This window comes from Musca autumnalis, unplaced genomic scaffold (assembly GCF_047663935.1).
Source record: "Musca autumnalis isolate F117 unplaced genomic scaffold, ASM4766393v1 scaffold_1, whole genome shotgun sequence".
NCBI lineage: Eukaryota > Metazoa > Arthropoda > Insecta > Diptera > Muscidae > Musca > Musca autumnalis.
In genome coordinates this window covers 11,933,029-11,950,855 of record NW_027411644.1, presented here as the reverse complement: position 1 = coordinate 11,950,855, position 17,827 = coordinate 11,933,029, and the positions used below count along the sequence as shown (strand labels likewise).

The 17,827-nt window shown below is 36.0% G+C and overlaps 1 protein-coding gene across 50 annotated transcripts in view; it reads right to left on the bottom strand.

Annotated features, from left to right (window-relative positions):
• Window positions 1-5,258: 5,258 nt before the first annotated feature.
• tacc (transforming acidic coiled-coil protein) overlaps window positions 5,259-17,827 on the bottom strand; it is a 141,379-nt gene continuing 128,810 nt past the window's right edge. For 30 of the 50 annotated variants that reach the window (XM_073966136.1, XM_073966301.1, XM_073966150.1 and 27 more), the window contains 6 exons: window positions 17,722-17,804; window positions 17,577-17,648; window positions 11,861-11,965; window positions 11,601-11,762; window positions 11,377-11,526; window positions 5,259-5,613 (listed from right to left, as the gene is read on the bottom strand). In XM_073966136.1, the coding sequence (XP_073822237.1) occupies window positions 5,430-5,613; window positions 11,377-11,526; window positions 11,601-11,762; window positions 11,861-11,965; window positions 17,577-17,648; window positions 17,722-17,804 (756 nt within the window). In that variant the 3' untranslated portion in view covers window positions 5,259-5,429. The remainder of the gene's footprint in view (window positions 5,614-11,376; window positions 11,527-11,600; window positions 11,763-11,860; window positions 11,966-17,576; window positions 17,649-17,721; window positions 17,805-17,827) is intronic. The other 20 variants (XM_073966144.1, XM_073966160.1, XM_073966257.1 and 17 more) reach the window with 1 other exon arrangement.

The following is a 17,827-nucleotide window of genomic DNA, read 5'->3' as shown; positions in this document are numbered from 1 at the left end:
ATAACAGAAGTAGGTCTGGGAGACCTTCTGCGATTCCTCAACTCATCAGGCTGGATTTAACTGTCAACATGCAACAACGAAATAGCAATCTCTGAACGAGTGGTGTGGTTTTTCAAAACGGTATCTCTAACATACTAATTGAGGCTATAAAGTATGGCCACCACGTAAACCAACCAACCAACCTAGCATTTTACATTTTATTGGGGGAGAAGTGCCGGAAGTTGTGGTCCGGAATTGCCCCATGAAACTAAGTTTGGATAAAATATGACGGAGACCAAATGTTGGACCAAATCGCTTGAACAGTTCGAGAGTTATCGTGGCATAGGGTTTTTAACACCCTTCGGGCTGTTTTCCTAAGAAATTTGGACTTGCCCCTGAAATAATTATTACCGTCGTAATGGAGGTAGCGAATGCAAATCGTTTCAACAAAAGTGATTCGAGAGCAAGTCTTAAAGTGAACTTATACGAAATTTTGTGGGGGAGGTACCAGAAGAAGTAGACAAATATAGTCCATATTTGAACCTGTTCTATGTCTGGATTGGATGTGCAGAGTATGGATTACATCGGTCACTCCCTTCAAGAGTTATTGTGCGCACAATTTTTCCGAACATTTTTGAACTTTTGTGAGGGAGATACCTGAGGGAGTGGACCGATATGGTTTATGTTCGAACTTCAACTATGTTTGGACAAAATATTACGAAGGCCAAATTTTGGACCGAATTGGCAGATCCGTTCGAGATTTATCTTGCGCTCCAACCACTACACACGGTGTCATAGGGTTTTTTTTGCACTTTTCAGACTATTTGCTCAGGAAGTATGGACTTGCCCCTGATGAAACTTGTACCGTCGTATGGCGGATAGTGAATACAAGTTGTTACAACAAAAATCAAAGCGATTCGAGAGCAGGTCCTAAACTGAACTTTTCCGAAATTTTGTGTGGGGGAGGTTGCCGAAGGAGTGGACCGATTGAGTGAATATTGGAACCTCATTTAAGTCTGGTAGAAATTTCACGATGTACAAAGTATGGGTTAAATTGGTTACTCCCTTCAAGACATGGTTTAATAAGAAAGGTTAGCCAAAGCTTTATGTCAATTTAATTTTTTTTCATTCGAGTATGCCTAAAACTTCAAAACAATATAAACAAACTGTGTATGTGTGTGTGGTGTTTGAATAATATGCCAAATAATTTTAAAAACAATCGAATTCAATGATTTTTAAAATTGTATTTAGACCATTTGTATGGAAGAAATTGGTGAGATTTGCATTGAAACAAACAGTTTATCATATTCACAACTCGATTATGTGGAGAAAACTTAACTCTTCATTCATTTTTCGCGTTTTTTTTAAATGCTCAAAAATGCATTTTGAACAAACCCACTTGTTACTTTTATTTTGAAGTTTTAGGAATTCAAGAAAAGCAAGGGTTCTATAGATTTTTTTCATTTAAATCTACCTCTTTACTTATACCATGCTTCAAGAGTTAACATGTGCACAAATTTTCCGAACATTTTCGAACTTTTGTGGGGGAGCTACCCGAAAGGAGTGGACCAATGGATAGCAACTCAACTGTAGTTGTGTTGCCAGAAGAGAAAATCATGCAATTAAAATGAGCAAACAGACGAAAATTTGTATCAAATTCAATCAATACCAGTGTTTTGAACCTTCAGCTATTAATTTAATTGTAAAAAAGTATACATTTTAATGCGGAAATAGAAAATTCTATCACTAAATTTGCTGTGGGCAACGCAACTTGAGTTGGGTTGCTATCCATACTCGACCTCTAAGTTTAGACAAAGTATTACGAGAGCCACATTCTGGACCGAATCGGCTGATCCGTTCAAACTTTATCGTGCGCTCCAGCCAGACGGACGGACATAGCTAAATCGACTCCAATTTGTCTGAAATGGATTTCGTCCAAACCATTACTTCAATGGGACACATTTTAGTCGTATGAAAGTGTATATACCATCTTTAACCTACGGCTGAGGGGATATATTTAATGTCTCGACAAGCTGAGTCGATCTATGTGCGTCCGTCCATCCAAACCTTTTACATTACAAGTCAGAATTTTTTGTAGATTTTATTTCAGAAGCGCGTATCTCTACCTCTGCAGTGCGTATCCAAGGGAAAAGCCTGATATTAAAGTACACCATCTGTGCTTTAAATCAACACCAAATGTGTTGGTGATCCAATGTTAGACTTATTGGAAAAAGCCGCTGCTAAGTCATCCCAATTTTAATATTTGTATTTTAAATAACTCTGCTTCCATTTGGTGTGTTAAAAACATGTAACGTGCTAATCAAGAAGACCAGCAGAGTCTTAATTCAGTACCAAGTAAGTTGTCGACGGTGCTCAAATGTAAAACATTTAACAAAATAATTCAAGCTATCTCCCATTATTCCATTTTTAGACTTATTACACTGTCCGACAGCCAAAATTACACTTGAACCGGACTATATACGTTTGAAAGTATAGGCAAAATGGAGTACAATGGCATTTTTAATTTTTCGTTTTATCATTTTTTTTGGCCTTTTAGAGGTCAAACAAATTTCAAAGGTCACAATTTTTCAAAAAAATATTTTAAATACTTGTACCTGTCGTACGATGCTGGTATTGGTGTCATATTAATGAGGAGAGTATAGGCTTTATATAATAATTATAAATTATTGCATTTCAGCATAAAAAGGACATTAAAAATATCCTTGAAAAATTAAATCAAAAGTGAGCGTTTTGGCAATCGCATATCTTCTAAACCGTGAAGAATTTTAATTTGCTCATGGAGGCAAAGTTGTAGCTCTTGTGTCATAAAGAATATAAATTCTGGACGCATGAAATCCACCAAACCTCGTCTTCATCATCTTCTATAACTTTTTCTAGGGTATTGACCTTGACGATTTTGACCTTGAAAATAAGGTTTGGTGAATTTCATGCGTCCAGAATTTATATTCTTTATGACACAAGAGCTACAACTTTGCCTCCATGAGCAAATTAAAATTCTTCGCGGTTTAGAAGATATGCGACTGCCAAAATGCTCACTTTTGATTTAATTTTTCAAGGATATTTTTAATGTCCTTTTTATCCTGGAATGCAATAATTTATAATAATTATATAAAGCCTATACTCTCCTCTTTAATATGACACCAATACCAGTATCGTACGACAAGTACAAGTATTTAAAATATTTTTTTTTTGAAAAATGTTGACCTTTGAAATTTGTTTGACCTCTAAAATAGCAAAACGATGAGAAAATGAAAAATTAAAAATACCATTATACTCCAATTTTCCTATACTTTCAAACGTATATAGTCCGGTTCAAGTGTAACACAATTTTGTGAAAATTGTCGGACGGTGCACAGTGTCCTATTTTCCAAAAAACCTGGCCAAAAATCGAAAAAAAAATTATCAATTTACACTAAAAAGGGTCAGATATTGTTTATAGGATCCCAGTGCGTGTAGTTATGAAAAAATATATACATTTCTTGTTTAATAAGTGGGTATAAAAGCAGGTCGAAGTGACCCTACTTGGAGGAGATTTTAAAGATTTTTAGAAAAAGGGACCAAAAAGACCCCTTTTATGACTAGCACGAGGGTTAATTTTTTTAAGAAAAATATTCCTCGCATTCTTGTCAGTAAAGTTGCCAAAGACATTATACACCTAAGGTGCAAGGATTCCAAGTGATCTTAACTCAAACATTTCCAAAACTGTAGAAATGGTAGAAGCTGGAAATGGAAATAGAGATTTCATTTCTTTAATGACTTATAGTGAAATTTAGCGGAGAACATTTTTGTCTTTGATGCCATTCTTCTAAAATGATGCTTTGTATGACAATTTTGCCAAAATCCATATAAATTACGTCATTAACCCTAAAATGTGTTTATAATTTTGCATATTTCTGGTGTTTAGGTAAGATATAGAGTTTTGGTGTATTCTAGGACCTATAGTAGAAATTTATGGCGAACAAATTTGTAGAATATTTTGATCCGATAAGATCGCATTTTTTAGGAATAGGGACCAAAAAGACCCCTTAAATGGCCGCATGAGGGTTAAATAATATCAAAAATGTAATCAGCGGCCCGAAAAACATAAGAACCAAAGTTTAGGTCAAAATCCATTCATTTTTAGAGTTTTGGCCACGTTTTTCGGAAAATCGGACACTGTGCGGTGTTACAATTGCTTTTTTATTCAAAATGTTAATATATTAGACGTTACTCTTTTCATGCTCTAAAAATAACAAAAATGGCTAGACCCCTTTGCTTATTTTTTCCAAGATAAAAATGAGAAATAGTCTCGGAAGTTAAATAGTTTCGTCACTTTCTCCTTCAAGTTGATACGACAGAAAGACAAAACTCACGGAGAGTTTAAATTCATAATGACCCGATTGCATTTAGAGATGTTATATTAGTGGTTTTTTGGGGGATTCCCTTATTCTTGGCAAAAACTTGCATTTAAATTAAATTCGTTAATGTGCACATACCTGACGGAAATTGAAGAAATTGTGGAAAAAGAAAGGAAATAAATATACATTCAATAATTCTCATTCAGTACATTACATCAAGGTATTTCTTTTTTATTTTTCATTCTTTTATAGGTAATATTTTTTTGTTATTTCTTTTTAATAGTTAAATTTAGTATCATTTAAGATTGTTGGCTGTCTGTTTTGTGTAGCAATAAAAACAATACATGTAGTAGGAGGCTAAACTAAAATATAACTGAAAATTAAAAAAAAAATTGTTATGAAATAAAAAAATAAGTATAAATAGAGCCTTTTTAAATTTGAGTTAAAAATAAATGAGTGGGACAGGATGGATACAAAAACATAAAAAAAATAACAAACAAATATGCAAGAGACTAGTTTAACAAACAATTTGAGATTTATCATGAAAAATTGAAACACAATTGTTGTAAATTGAAGATTTCTTTTTTTGATTGTTTTCGAGTACTCTCTGCAGATCTCTTGTGTAAAATGATGATGATGTTCATTTGTGTTTGTGTAGTTTTTATTTTTTCTTTTTTTTAGTATTTGAGTTACTTACAAAATAACTTTATATTTAATGAGTTGAGAATTTTCATTTCTTTTTGCAAACTAAACATAGATAGTAGGGGGGTTTGTTTTTAAAGCGCCGTTTCTTTCTTTTCTTTTAGATAGTGATAGAAAGAGAAGGAGAAAAAACAACAACCAGAATTTCTATCAATACAAAATTAAAGAAAACAAATAAAATGTTCTATGTGCGCTTTAGTTTAGATTTCTTATTATTCGTTTTTGTTGTTGTTGTTTGTTTTTGTTTTAGTTAAATCATCGCTTAGGCAACTAAAATACAAATTAGAAAACATTAAATAAATTAATTAGTATTATTATATAATGTAAAAAATATCATCTCTCCTTTGCGGAATTGATTCCAATTAGCCAGAAATTGAAATCCAATTCTCTTTAACTTCCTTGGCCCGATATCAATTCATCACATATCTTAACAAGCTCTGCATTCTCTTTAGCTTTTTGGGCCAGTTGCTCGCTCATAGATGATCGCGCAATTTCTTCTTTTTTAAGTAAGGCTTTCAGTTTTGTTGTCTCCAACTGATGCTCTCGTGCCAGAGCTTCTAGTTTTTTATTGGCTCTGAAAAAAGATAGGACAAAAAAGGTTAATTTAAATTGGATATGATAAAATGAAAAAAAGTGCGGGGATAAGATTTTTGTATTTATAAACAAAAGTATCAAGCGGCATTACCGACAGAGTTAGAGTTTTAGAGTTTTTGGATTAACATGCCGAAAGTTTTCCGATATATACCTTCTTTTTTGGAACTTGATGTACGTTTAGAAGAAATTTTAGCATGTGCAAATTTTCAGATAAATTGGACACTCAAAATTCCTAAGTTACTGTTTCAAATATTTGATTTGGCGCCAGGAGGGTTATTTAGAACATTTTGTTGCCTCCCAAAAAAATTGTACAGTCGCAAAAGGCGTCGCAAGCACAACATGCTGCAAAAAATTTCATGGCGATTCTAAATGTATTTCTTAAACTGCACATATGCCAAAAATTTTGAAATGTATTTTACCGAAAAAACAAGTTAAAAGAAAAGTGTGCCTAACAATAAAAAAAATTTGGTGGTGGTTTGGAACTCGCTAATATAACAAGTAAAAAAGTATAACAGAGATGTACCCTCAGCCTGTAAATATTGAAAAATTTTTTCCCAAAAAAAACGTATGTATTTATGTGGTTTTAAAAATTTTGGGCGTATGAACCGACAAAAATGTTGATTTGGATTAAAGATCAAAAGTTTTGCGGAGGAGATATTTAAAGGAATGGATTGACCATTAAAAGGAAGTGTGTCTCCAGCCACTACATAGGGAGCCATAGGGGGTTTTTACACCCTTCGGGCTGTTTGCTCAAGAAGTATGGACTTGTCCCTGAAAAAACTTTTACCATCGTAATTGAGGCAGCGAATGCAAGTTGCTTCAACAAAAATCAAAGTGATTCGATATCGGATCTTAAAGTGAACTTATCCGAAATTTTGTGTGGGAGGTACCGGATGGAGTGGACAAATATAGTCCATATTTTAACCTGATCTATATCTGGTAGATATATTAGGATGTGTGAAGTATGGACCAGTTCGGCCACTTTCTTCAAGAGCTACCGTACGAACCAATTTTCCGAACATTTTTGAACTTTTGTGGGGGAGGTACCTGAAGGAGTAGAAGGATATGGTTTATCTTCGAACTTAAACTATGTTTGGACAAAATATTACTAAGGCCAATCTGCCGTATCGGCAGATCCGTTCGAGAGTTATCTTGCGCTCCAACCACCTCACACGGTGTCATAGGGGCTTTTTTGCAACTTTCAGGCTATTTTCTCAGGAAGTATGGACTTGCCCCTGATGAAACTTTTACCGTCGTGTAGGGGGCGGTGAATACAAGTTGTAAAACAAAAATCAAAGCAATTCGAGAACAGGTCCTAAACTGAACTTATCCGTTTTTTTTTGTGGGAGTTGAGCGAGTGAGTCCATATTGGAACCACATCTAAGTCTGGTAGACATTTCACGATTTGCGAAGTGTGGACCAAATCAGTTACTCCCTTCAAGAGTTATCGTACGTACAAATTTTCGAACTTTTGTGGGGGGGGGGGGGGAGGTATTGGAAGGAGTGGACCGATAGTTATCGTGCGCTCCAGCCAGCCAGACAGACGGACGGAATTGTCTGAAACACATTTCGTCCAAACATACTTGGGGTCTAAAACCATTATTTCGATGAGGCACATTTTGCCCGTATGAAAATGCATATACCCTCGTTAGCATAAATGCTGAGGGTATAAAAACATGGATTGACTAAATCGACTAAAATTGTAAGCTCGACAATCTCCGGTCTAAGAAAGCAATATGCATCGACTATGCTCATGATAGGTGTTTTTTAGGCACAAGTCTTTGTGGCGCTGTCGGTGTCCTAGACTGACAGTCAAAAGACACAGGCGGTTCGGTGTCCTCAGTGAATGCAGCACCCTGTTAACTTATTGCAGGAGTCATAATTTGATATGGAGCGGGTCATCCTAGACACAACAAATTCGATCAACCCACTTGTTGTTGTATCTACTCTCCTCCAAACTCTTTCCTATCCTTCCCCTTCCTACCTTTCTTGTATCTTTTCAGGATAAACACGACGAACCGCTGGTCTATGAGTGAAGTGGTTGCCAGCAAGCCACGACATCTGCGCATCCTACAACCTACCCAGCTCAAATGTCTGATGTCCGACACGTCTGAACAATTTCGAAAGCAAAGTCGTTCAGATTTCGTTGCGATTTCTAAACGACTTTTCAGAGAGGAAATAGTTCAGATTTTGTACCGATTTCGGACTTTTCTCAAGTATCAAGAGACCAGAAAACGTGGATTTTTTAAAGATTTTTCTCAAGCGCCACAAGTCCAGAAATCGTAGATGTTTTTAAGAATTTTTCTCAAGCACCACAAGACCAGAAAACGTGGATTTTTTTAAATAATTTTTCTCAAGCAGCACAAGACCAGAAAACGTGGATTTTTTAAAGAATTTTTCTCAAGCACCACAAGACCAGAAAACGTGGATTTTTTAAAGAATTTTTCTCAAGCACCACAAGACCAGAAAACGTGGATTTTTTAAAGAATTTTTCTCAACAACCACAACACCAGAAAACGTGAATTTTTTAAAGAATTTTTCTCAACAACCACAACACCAGAAAACGTGAATTTTTTAAAGAATTGTTCTCAAGTATCAAGAGACCAGAAAACGTGGATTTTTTAAAGATTTTTCTCAAGCGCCACAAGTCCAGAAATCGTAGATTTTTTTTAAGAATTTTTATCAAGCAGCACAAGACCAGAAAACGTGGATTTTTTAAAGATTTTTCTCAAGCGCCACAAGTCCAGAAATCGTAGATTTTTTTTAAGAATTTTTATCAAGCAGCACAAGACCAGAAAACGTGGATTTTTAAAGAATTTTTCTCAAGCACCATAAGACCAGAAAACGTGGATTTTTTAAAGAATTTTTCTCAAGCACCACAAGACCAGAAAACGTGGATTTTTTAAAGAACTTTTCTCAAGCACCACAAGACCAGAAAACGTGGATTTTTTAAAGAATTTTTCTCAAGCACCACAAGACCAGAAAACGTGGATTTTTTAAAGAATTTTTCTCAAGCACCACAAGACCAGAAAACGTGGATTTTTTAAAGAATTTTTCTCAAGCACCACAAGACCAGAAAACGTGGATTTTTTAAAGAATTTTTCTCAAGCACCACAAGACCAGAAAACGTGGATTTTTTAAAGAATTTTTCTCAAGCACCACAAGACCAGAAAACGTGGATTTTTTAAAGAATTTTTCTCAAGCACCACAAGACCAGAAAACGTGGATTTTTTAAAGAATTTTTCTCAAGCACCACAAGACCAGAAAACGTGGATTTTTTAAAGAATTTTTCTCAAGCACCACAAGACCAGAAAACGTGGATTTTTTAAAGAATTTTTCTCAAGCACCACAAGACCAGAAAACGTGGATTTTTTAAAGAATTTTTCTCAAGCACCACAAGACCAGAAAACGTGGATTTTTTAAAGAATTTTTCTCAAGCACCACAAGACCAGAAAACGTGGATTTTTTAAAGAATTTTTCTCAAGCACCACAAGACCAGAAAACGTGGATTTTTTAAAGAATTTTTCTCAAGCACCACAAGACCAGAAAACGTGGATTTTTTAAAGAATTTTTCTCAAGCACCACAAGACCAGAAAACGTGGATTTTTTAAAGAATTTTTCTCAAGCACCACAAGACCAGAAAACGTGGATTTTTTAAAGAATTTTTCTCAAGCACCACAAGACCAGAAAACGTGGATTTTTTAAAGAATTTTTCTCAAGCACCACAAGACCAGAAAACGTGGATTTTTTAAAGAATTTTTCTCAAGCACCACAAGACCAGAAAACGTGGATTTTTTAAAGAATTTTTCTCAAGCACCACAAGACCAGAAAACGTGGATTTTTTAAAGAATTTTTCTCAAGCACCACAAGACCAGAAAACGTGGATTTTTTAAAGAATTTTTCTCAAGCACCACAAGACCAGAAAACGTGGATTTTTTAAAGAATTTTTCTCAAGCACCACAAGACCAGAAAACGTGGATTTTTTAAAGAATTTTTCTCAAGCACCACAAGACCAGAAAACGTGGATTTTTTAAAGAATTTTTCTCAAGCACCACAAGACCAGAAAACGTGGATTTTTTAAAGAATTTTTCTCAAGCACCACAAGACCAGAAAACGTGGATTTTTTAAAGAATTTTTCTCAAGCACCACAAGACCAGAAAACGTGGATTTTTTAAAGAATTTTTCTCAAGCACCACAAGACCAGAAAACGTGGATTTTTTAAAGAATTTTTCTCAAGCACCACAAGACCAGAAAACGTGGATTTTTTAAAGAATTTTTCTCAAGCACCACAAGACCAGAAAACGTGGATTTTTTAAAGAATTTTTCTCAAGCACCACAAGACCAGAAAACGTGGATTTTTTAAAGAATTTTTCTCAAGCACCACAAGACCAGAAAACGTGGATTTTTTAAAGAATTTTTCTCAAGCACCACAAGACCAGAAAACGTGGATTTTTTAAAGAATTTTTCTCAAGCACCACAAGACCAGAAAACGTGGATTTTTTAAAGAATTTTTCTCAAGCACCACAAGACCAGAAAACGTGGATTTTTTAAAGAATTTTTCTCAAGCACCACAAGACCAGAAAACGTGGATTTTTTAAAGAATTTTTCTCAAGCACCACAAGACCAGAAAACGTGGATTTTTTAAAGAATTTTTCTCAAGCACCACAAGACCAGAAAACGTGGATTTTTTAAAGAATTTTTCTCAAGCACCACAAGACCAGAAAACGTGGATTTTTTAAAGAATTTTTCTCAAGCACCACAAGACCAGAAAACGTGGATTTTTTAAAGAATTTTTCTCAAGCACCACAAGACCAGAAAACGTGGATTTTTTAAAGAATTTTTCTCAAGCACCACAAGACCAGAAAACGTGGATTTTTTAAAGAATTTTTCTCAAGCACCACAAGACCAGAAAACGTGGATTTTTTAAAGAATTTTTCTCAAGCACCACAAGACCAGAAAACGTGGATTTTTTAAAGAATTTTTCTCAAGTATCAAGAGACCAGAAAACGTGGATTTTTTAAAGATTTTTCTCAAGCGCCACAAGTCCAGAAATCGTAGATTTTTTTTAAGAATTTTTCTCAAGCAGCACAAGACCAGAAAACATGGATTTTTTAAAGAATTTTTCTCCGAATTTCCCAAGGATTTTCTTCAGATTTCGTTACGAAATCGGACCGGAATCGATCCGATGTCACTCCGACATTTCGTTCCGAAATTATGTCAACCACTTCATACAACTTTCGTTAAGATATCGTTACGATTTCGTATCAGATATCGAACATATCGTCCGAATTTTGTTCCGATTTCGTTACGATGTCGGTACAATTGGTTTGCTGGGTAACCATGCTCATGAGCATAGTGAAGACGAATATTGCTACTATTTACGACACTATAGGCAACATCGTGTACTTTCGTTCGGCTAAGGCATTTGCTGTTATTTAACACACAAAGCAAAAATACTCATTACAAAACCCGCTACTAACCCATTATTTTAACAAGAGCATGTCGCGCGAATTTAGTATTTATTTTTTCACCACTTAAATAAGTAGTTGCGACATTAAGAAAGGACTTATTTAAGAGGTCAAAAATAACTACTTATTTCGCCTTTATTAAAATAATGGGTTAGTGTAGGGGGTATTTTTGCTGGGAATACACAAGTACAATGTTGAGCTTTTAATTGTTATGGTGCCCGAAACTGGTCTACGGTGATTTATTTCGAAATGTATCCCCCTTAAATTATACTTACATTTCCAATTGTTGCATTGCATGATTTTTCATTTTATCATATCGTTGCTCCTGTAATCGCAGATTTTCAGCATTTTTACGATTTTCTGCTATTAAATTTTCTTCATTTCCTTTTAGTTGGCAGGTCATTTCTTTGCTCTTTTCATATTTTCTAAAAAAGGAAAGCAATTTTAAAATAAATTAAATATTGAGAATATGTTAAAAACGTCATACAAATTTACTTACACATGCAAATCGGAAAATGTTGTTTCCAGTGATGTTAAATGATGATAATTTGAATCACGATCAGCCTTTACTTCGGCTAGTTGTTTTTCATAATTCTGTATTAACTGTTCTTTTTCGGCAATTAATTCAGCTATGGCTTTTTCATATGCTTCAATTACCCCACTGGAAGAAGAAACAAAAAAAAAAAAAAAAAAAAAAAATAGCAACAATTTAATTAACATCATCAAGAAAGACGACTTAAATTCATTCACAAAACTTACGTCATTTTCGCTACAGTTTTGTCTTTTTCTGTGATACGTTTTATTAAAGCTTCTTCCCTCAGCTCAGCTTCTCTCAGTTTCTTCTCAATATCCTCAGTTTTGAGACTAAAATAAAAAACAAAAAACATTTAAGAAATACATTTAGAGTTTTTGGCAATAATACAAAATTAGCTAATGAATAACAAATATCAACAAGTTGCCTTTTCCATTACAGAATAAAAAAACTTGGTATCAAATACTATGTGTACTCAAACAAATTGCACCAAAATAAAAAAGCGACAAACAATAATGAGTCATTTACAAGCAACAGAACAAGAATAATAAAACAGCAAAGGTCAGATTGCCTAAACACTGTTTCCAGTTTTTTTTGGACTGTAATGTTTTATTGAAGGTCAATAGATTTCACAAAACCAAAGAAAATAATTAAAACTAAAGGTAAATGAACAGTTGGGCACAATGGAATGTACATATCGGCTACCACTTGGAAAATTATCCAGCATCAAACCTCAATCCACAATTTGTGATTGTGCCAACATTTTACCGATTTTTTAATATATATTTTAAAAACAAACGCGGTATTTGAAAGGCTTCTTAGTCTATGATGACAACAATTGTTTATTAAAAACTATAGCCTGCACATTTCTTTGGCCCTTTGAACTATTCCCAAGTTTTCAAGGTTATGTATCATTAGTAGCAACATGTCGGAAACAGTGTGTGAACACATGATGAACATGTACATTCAACACAAACAAATGTTGACAAGAAGACAGAATGTAGATGACAAAAACCAAAATAGAGTTGGTTGGGATTAGAAATACACACAAGAAATCAATTGGGGGATATAATACATAGGAAAATGCATGTGTTGCTGCATATTGTGTGTAGGGTATAAATGAGCTATTGTCCATCTGATGACAAGCAAGAGATTTAGATGCATAGGAGATGTGGTCAGACAATGTTCATATATTAAAGGAAAACAAGTAAAAAAGTATCGGTCGACTTTGCCGACAGAGATATACCCTCAGCCTGTATATATTGAAACAATTTTTCCAAAAAACATATGTATTTAGGGGTTTTTATTTAATTTTGGGCATTTGAGCCGACAAAAATGTTCATTAGGATTAGAGATCAAAAAGGAGATACTAAAAGGAATGGATCTACATTGACCATTATGGAAGTGGATCTCCAGCCACTACATATGGTGCCATAGGGGGTTTTTACACCCTTCGGGATGTGTGCTCAAGAAGTATGAACTTGCCCCTGAAAAGATGTTTACCATCGTAATTGAGGCAGCGAATGCAAGTTGCTTCAACAAAAATCAAAGTGATTCGATAGCAGGTCTTAAAGTGAACTTATACGAAAGTCCATATTTGAACCTGATCTGTATCTAGCAGATATATTAGGATATGTACAGTATGGACCAATTCGGCCACTCCCTTCAAGAGTTACCGTATGAACAAATTTTCCGAACATTTTTGAACTTTTGTGGGGGAGGTACCTGAAGGAGTGGAGCGATATGGCTTATCGTCGAACTTAAACTATGCTTGGACAAAATATTACTAAGGCCAAATTTTGGATCGAATCGGCAGATCCGATCGAGAGTTATCTTGCGCTCCAACCACCTCACACGGTATCATAGGGGTTTTTTTTGCAACTTTCAGACTATTTTCTCAGGAAGTATGGACTTGCCCCTAATGAAACTTGTACCGTCGTATGGAGGGCAGTAAATACAAGTTGCTAAAACAAAAATCAGAGCGATTCGAGAGATAACTCTAAACTGAACTTTTCCGAAATTTTGTGTGGGAGGTACCCGAAGGAGTGAACCGATTTAGTCTATATTGAAACATTATCTAAGTCTGGTACACATTTTACGATGGGCAAAGTATCGACCAAATCGGTTACCGGAAGGAGTGGAGCGATATAGCTCATCTTCGAACTTAAACTAAGTTTGGGCAAAATATTACGAAAGCCAAAATTTGAACCGAATCGGTTCATCCGTTCGAGAGTTATCGTGCGCTCCAGCCAGCCAGACAGATAGACGGACGGACATTGCTAAATCGACTCCAAATTGTGTGAAACACATTTCGTCCAAACATACTTGGGGTCTAAAACCATTATTTCGATGAGGCACATTTTGCCCGTATGAAAGTGTATATACCCTCGTTAGCATAAATGCTGAGGGTATAATAAAGAATTCTTATTAAAAAGTAGGAGTTGGATTATGTTTATATGAGGACTGACTTTGCAGTGGAAAACTCCTATCTTGTGAACATACAGCATGGTACGAAAGGAAACTTCTTTTCATACCTAAGTCAAAGTTCTTCTTATTATCGCTTATTTCGAACAAGGTCCCGAACATATTACGAAACTGCCTGTAGAGAAGTTTTACCTGGGTGTGGTGCTCTCGACCATCGGCTAAGTTCGAAGAGGAACACGGAGGAAAGCAAGAAAAGGGAGACTTATTCCTGTAAGAACTCAATAGGCAAATGTTGTGGTCCCAGATCACATGTATTAAACTGACTGTAGAGGATAGTGGCCTGTTCTATCCTATGGCTGTATCGTTTATTAGCATGCCCTATGTATCAAATTTGTACTATCAGGCAGCATTAAATGTTGTACTGAATATATAACGCCTGCATATAGGTAGTCATTTGGCACAGCTGATGTACTAATCCCAGATAGGAACGAGAAGGAGCAGGGCAGGCTAATTCCTGACAGTCAATCCATCTTCACCGATGGGGAACGAGTGGGAGCAGGGCAGGCTACTTCCTGATAATCAATCTATTTTCACCGATGGGTCGGAAATAAATGAAGGAATGGTAACGATAATTTTAGTGTTTTTATACCCTCAGCATTTATGCTACACTTTCATACAGGCAAAATGTGCCTCATCGAAATAATGGTTTTAGACCCCAAGTATGTTTGGACAAAATCCGTTTCAGACAATTTAGAGTCGATTTAGCAATGTCCGTCCGTCTGTCTGGCTGGTGTGCACGATAACTTTCGAACGGATTAACCGATTCGAACCAAATTTTGGGTATCTTAATATTTTGACTAAACTTAGTTTAAATTCGAAGGTGGGCCATATCGGTCCACACAAAAGTTCGAAAACGTTCGGAAAATTTGTGCGCACGATAACTCTTGAAGGGAGTAACCGACTTGATCCATACTTTGCACATCGTGACAATTCTACCAGACTTAGTTGAGGATGCAATACGGACTCAATCGGTACACTCCTTCGGGTACCTACCACACAAAATTTTGGAAAAGTTCAGTTTAGGACCAGCTCTTCAATCACTTTAATTTTTGTTGTAGCAACTTGTATTCACTGCCCCCCATACGACGGTACAAGTTTCATCAGGGGCTAGGCCATACTTCCTGAGAAAATAGCCTGAAAGGTGCAAAAAACCTCTATGACACCGTGTGTATTTGTTGGAGCACAAGATAACTCTCGAACGGATCTGCCGATTCGGTCCGACATTTGACCTTCCTAATATTTTGTCCAGACTTAGTTTAAGTTCGAAGGTGGGCCATATCGGTCCACTCCTTCAGGTACCTCCCCCACAAAAGTTCAACAATTTTCGAAAAAATTGTGTGCACGATAACTCTTGAAGGAGTGATCGATTTGGTCCATACTTTACATATCCTAATAAATCTACCAGCTATAGATGAGGTTCGAATATGGGTACCTCTTATGGGTACCTCCTACACAAAATTTCGGATAGGTTCACTTTAAGACCTGCTCTCGGATCGCTTTGATTTTCGCTGAAGCAAATTGCATTCACTGACCCCCTTTACTATCGTATAAGCTTTTTCAGGGGCAAGTAAAAACTTCCTGAGAAAACAGCCAAAAAGCTGTAAAAATCCCTATGGCACCGTATATAGTGGCTGGAGAGCACGGTCGGAAATTTGCCCTTCGACTTATTTTGTCCAAACTTAGTTTCAGTTCGAAGATGGGCAATACCGGTCCACCACTTCCAATACTTCCCCCAACATTTAAAAAAATATCACTAAAATGGTATGCACGATACACTTTTTTTGAACCGGTAGGGTGCCACCGTGGTGCAATAGTATGCACACCCGCCTTACACGCAGAAGGTCAGTGGTTCGATTCCCCGGCCAGGCAACATCAAACATTTTTCAACGGTGGCAAAATACCCCTCAGTAATGTTGGCGACATTTCCTTAGTATATCAGCCTTGCAAAACTTCTCTACAAGTGGTGTCTTAAGGCACGCCGTTCGGACTCGGCGATAAACAGTAGGTCCCATATCATTGAGCTAATATGAATCGGGGTGCACTCATTGATATGAGAGAAGTCTCCCTTGTCCCGTATGGGATGTTGTGGAACAATGTTTTTAACCAATTTGGTCCAAACTTTCTCTTCTAATATTTTGTCCAAATTTAGTTTAACTTCCAAAAATGACCCATATTGGTCCTCTCCTTAAGGTACCTTCCCTGCAAAAGTTCAACATTTTTGTTTAAGTGCAATTTAGGGCCTGTTCGAAGATCCTTTGAAAATGTATACCGTTGCTATTCGTTGTGGTCCTGTTTACAGCGTTATTATATTTTCAGTGGACAAGTGTCCTTGCTTCCAGACATACTGCTCCAAATGATATACGATGACCCACTGAAATGACTAGTGGGTGCGATATCTATCGAAAAGATAAGACTCCCAAAATAAGATCCACTTTTATAATGGACTATGTTGGTTCATTCCTTCAAGTACCTCCTCCGCAACACGTTTGAACATTAATCCTAATCCACATTTTTGTCGGAAAGTTCAAATATTCAAAAAGGATCTCAAAATTCTGAAAAGTCCCTAAATACATTCGATCTGTCCGTAGATGATAGTTTGAATTCACATAGGCTGAGGGTATATCTCTGTCGACAAAGCCGACTGATATTTTTTTACTTGATTTTTTTTAAGGCAGACTTTTTTCCGGTGTTGAACGCCTTAGAGATATCAATGGGAATGACAGACTTTGCACGTAAGATGGTCACAGAATATGTGACTTCTTTGAAGGCATTAAAATTGTAGGTCTATCTTAAAAACTTGTGGTATGGTTATTAAATTTTCTTGGATACCAGGGCATCACAATGACGGACAGTTAGAGGCTGTATAAGATTTGGCGGGACGACCTGGGTGCAAGGTATCCAAGCCATCTGGTAATCATCTCAGGACGTAGAACTGCGTCCTTTCTCTCACTTCGCAAATCAGATATCAGAATTGATGCAGGTGCATAAGATCTATGGCCAGTAAGTGGATGGACAACAACATTGAGTACTGCAGGGTATGTGAAGATGTGGACTGAGATTGAAACAATCGAGTACCTCTTCTACTGGTATTCTACTAGTTTGATTTAGATCCTTCGGTCCTGTTAAGATACTGCAGAATTCTTAAGCGGCTATTGGGCGGGGCATCTTAGATTTTATCTATCCTTTTCCTACCCTTTATTGGTTCTATATTTAAAGTCTATCAATTTCCTGAACCAAACAAATCTACGAAACTATGTGATTTTTGAAGCTGTGAACGATTTCTGGTTGCAATTTAGGAAGGATTAATTTCAGATTGACTGCCGTTATGTTGTAGCCTTATGCGACAAGCCATAAAATTCCAAATGCAGTTATAACTCTAGCAATGTAACCCACCCACCCCCACACATTCATTAAATGTGATTTATGACGACAAATATAAATTTTACTGACTGGACTTACACTTCATTTTTGACTTTCTTTTCAAGTTCATCCATTTTATAGTTGATCTGTTTATCATCGGGTTGTGTGGAACTAAAAAAAGAGACAAATAACACAAGGTTAAGGCCAAATGACATAAAAATTACTCAACACAACTAAAACTTACTTGGAATTTTCAAAGGTCTTATTACAATCGTTATTATCTAAACTCATATCCTTAATCACATCGACACTCATTGTGGCATTCTTCTAGGGGGAAAATAATCACAAAA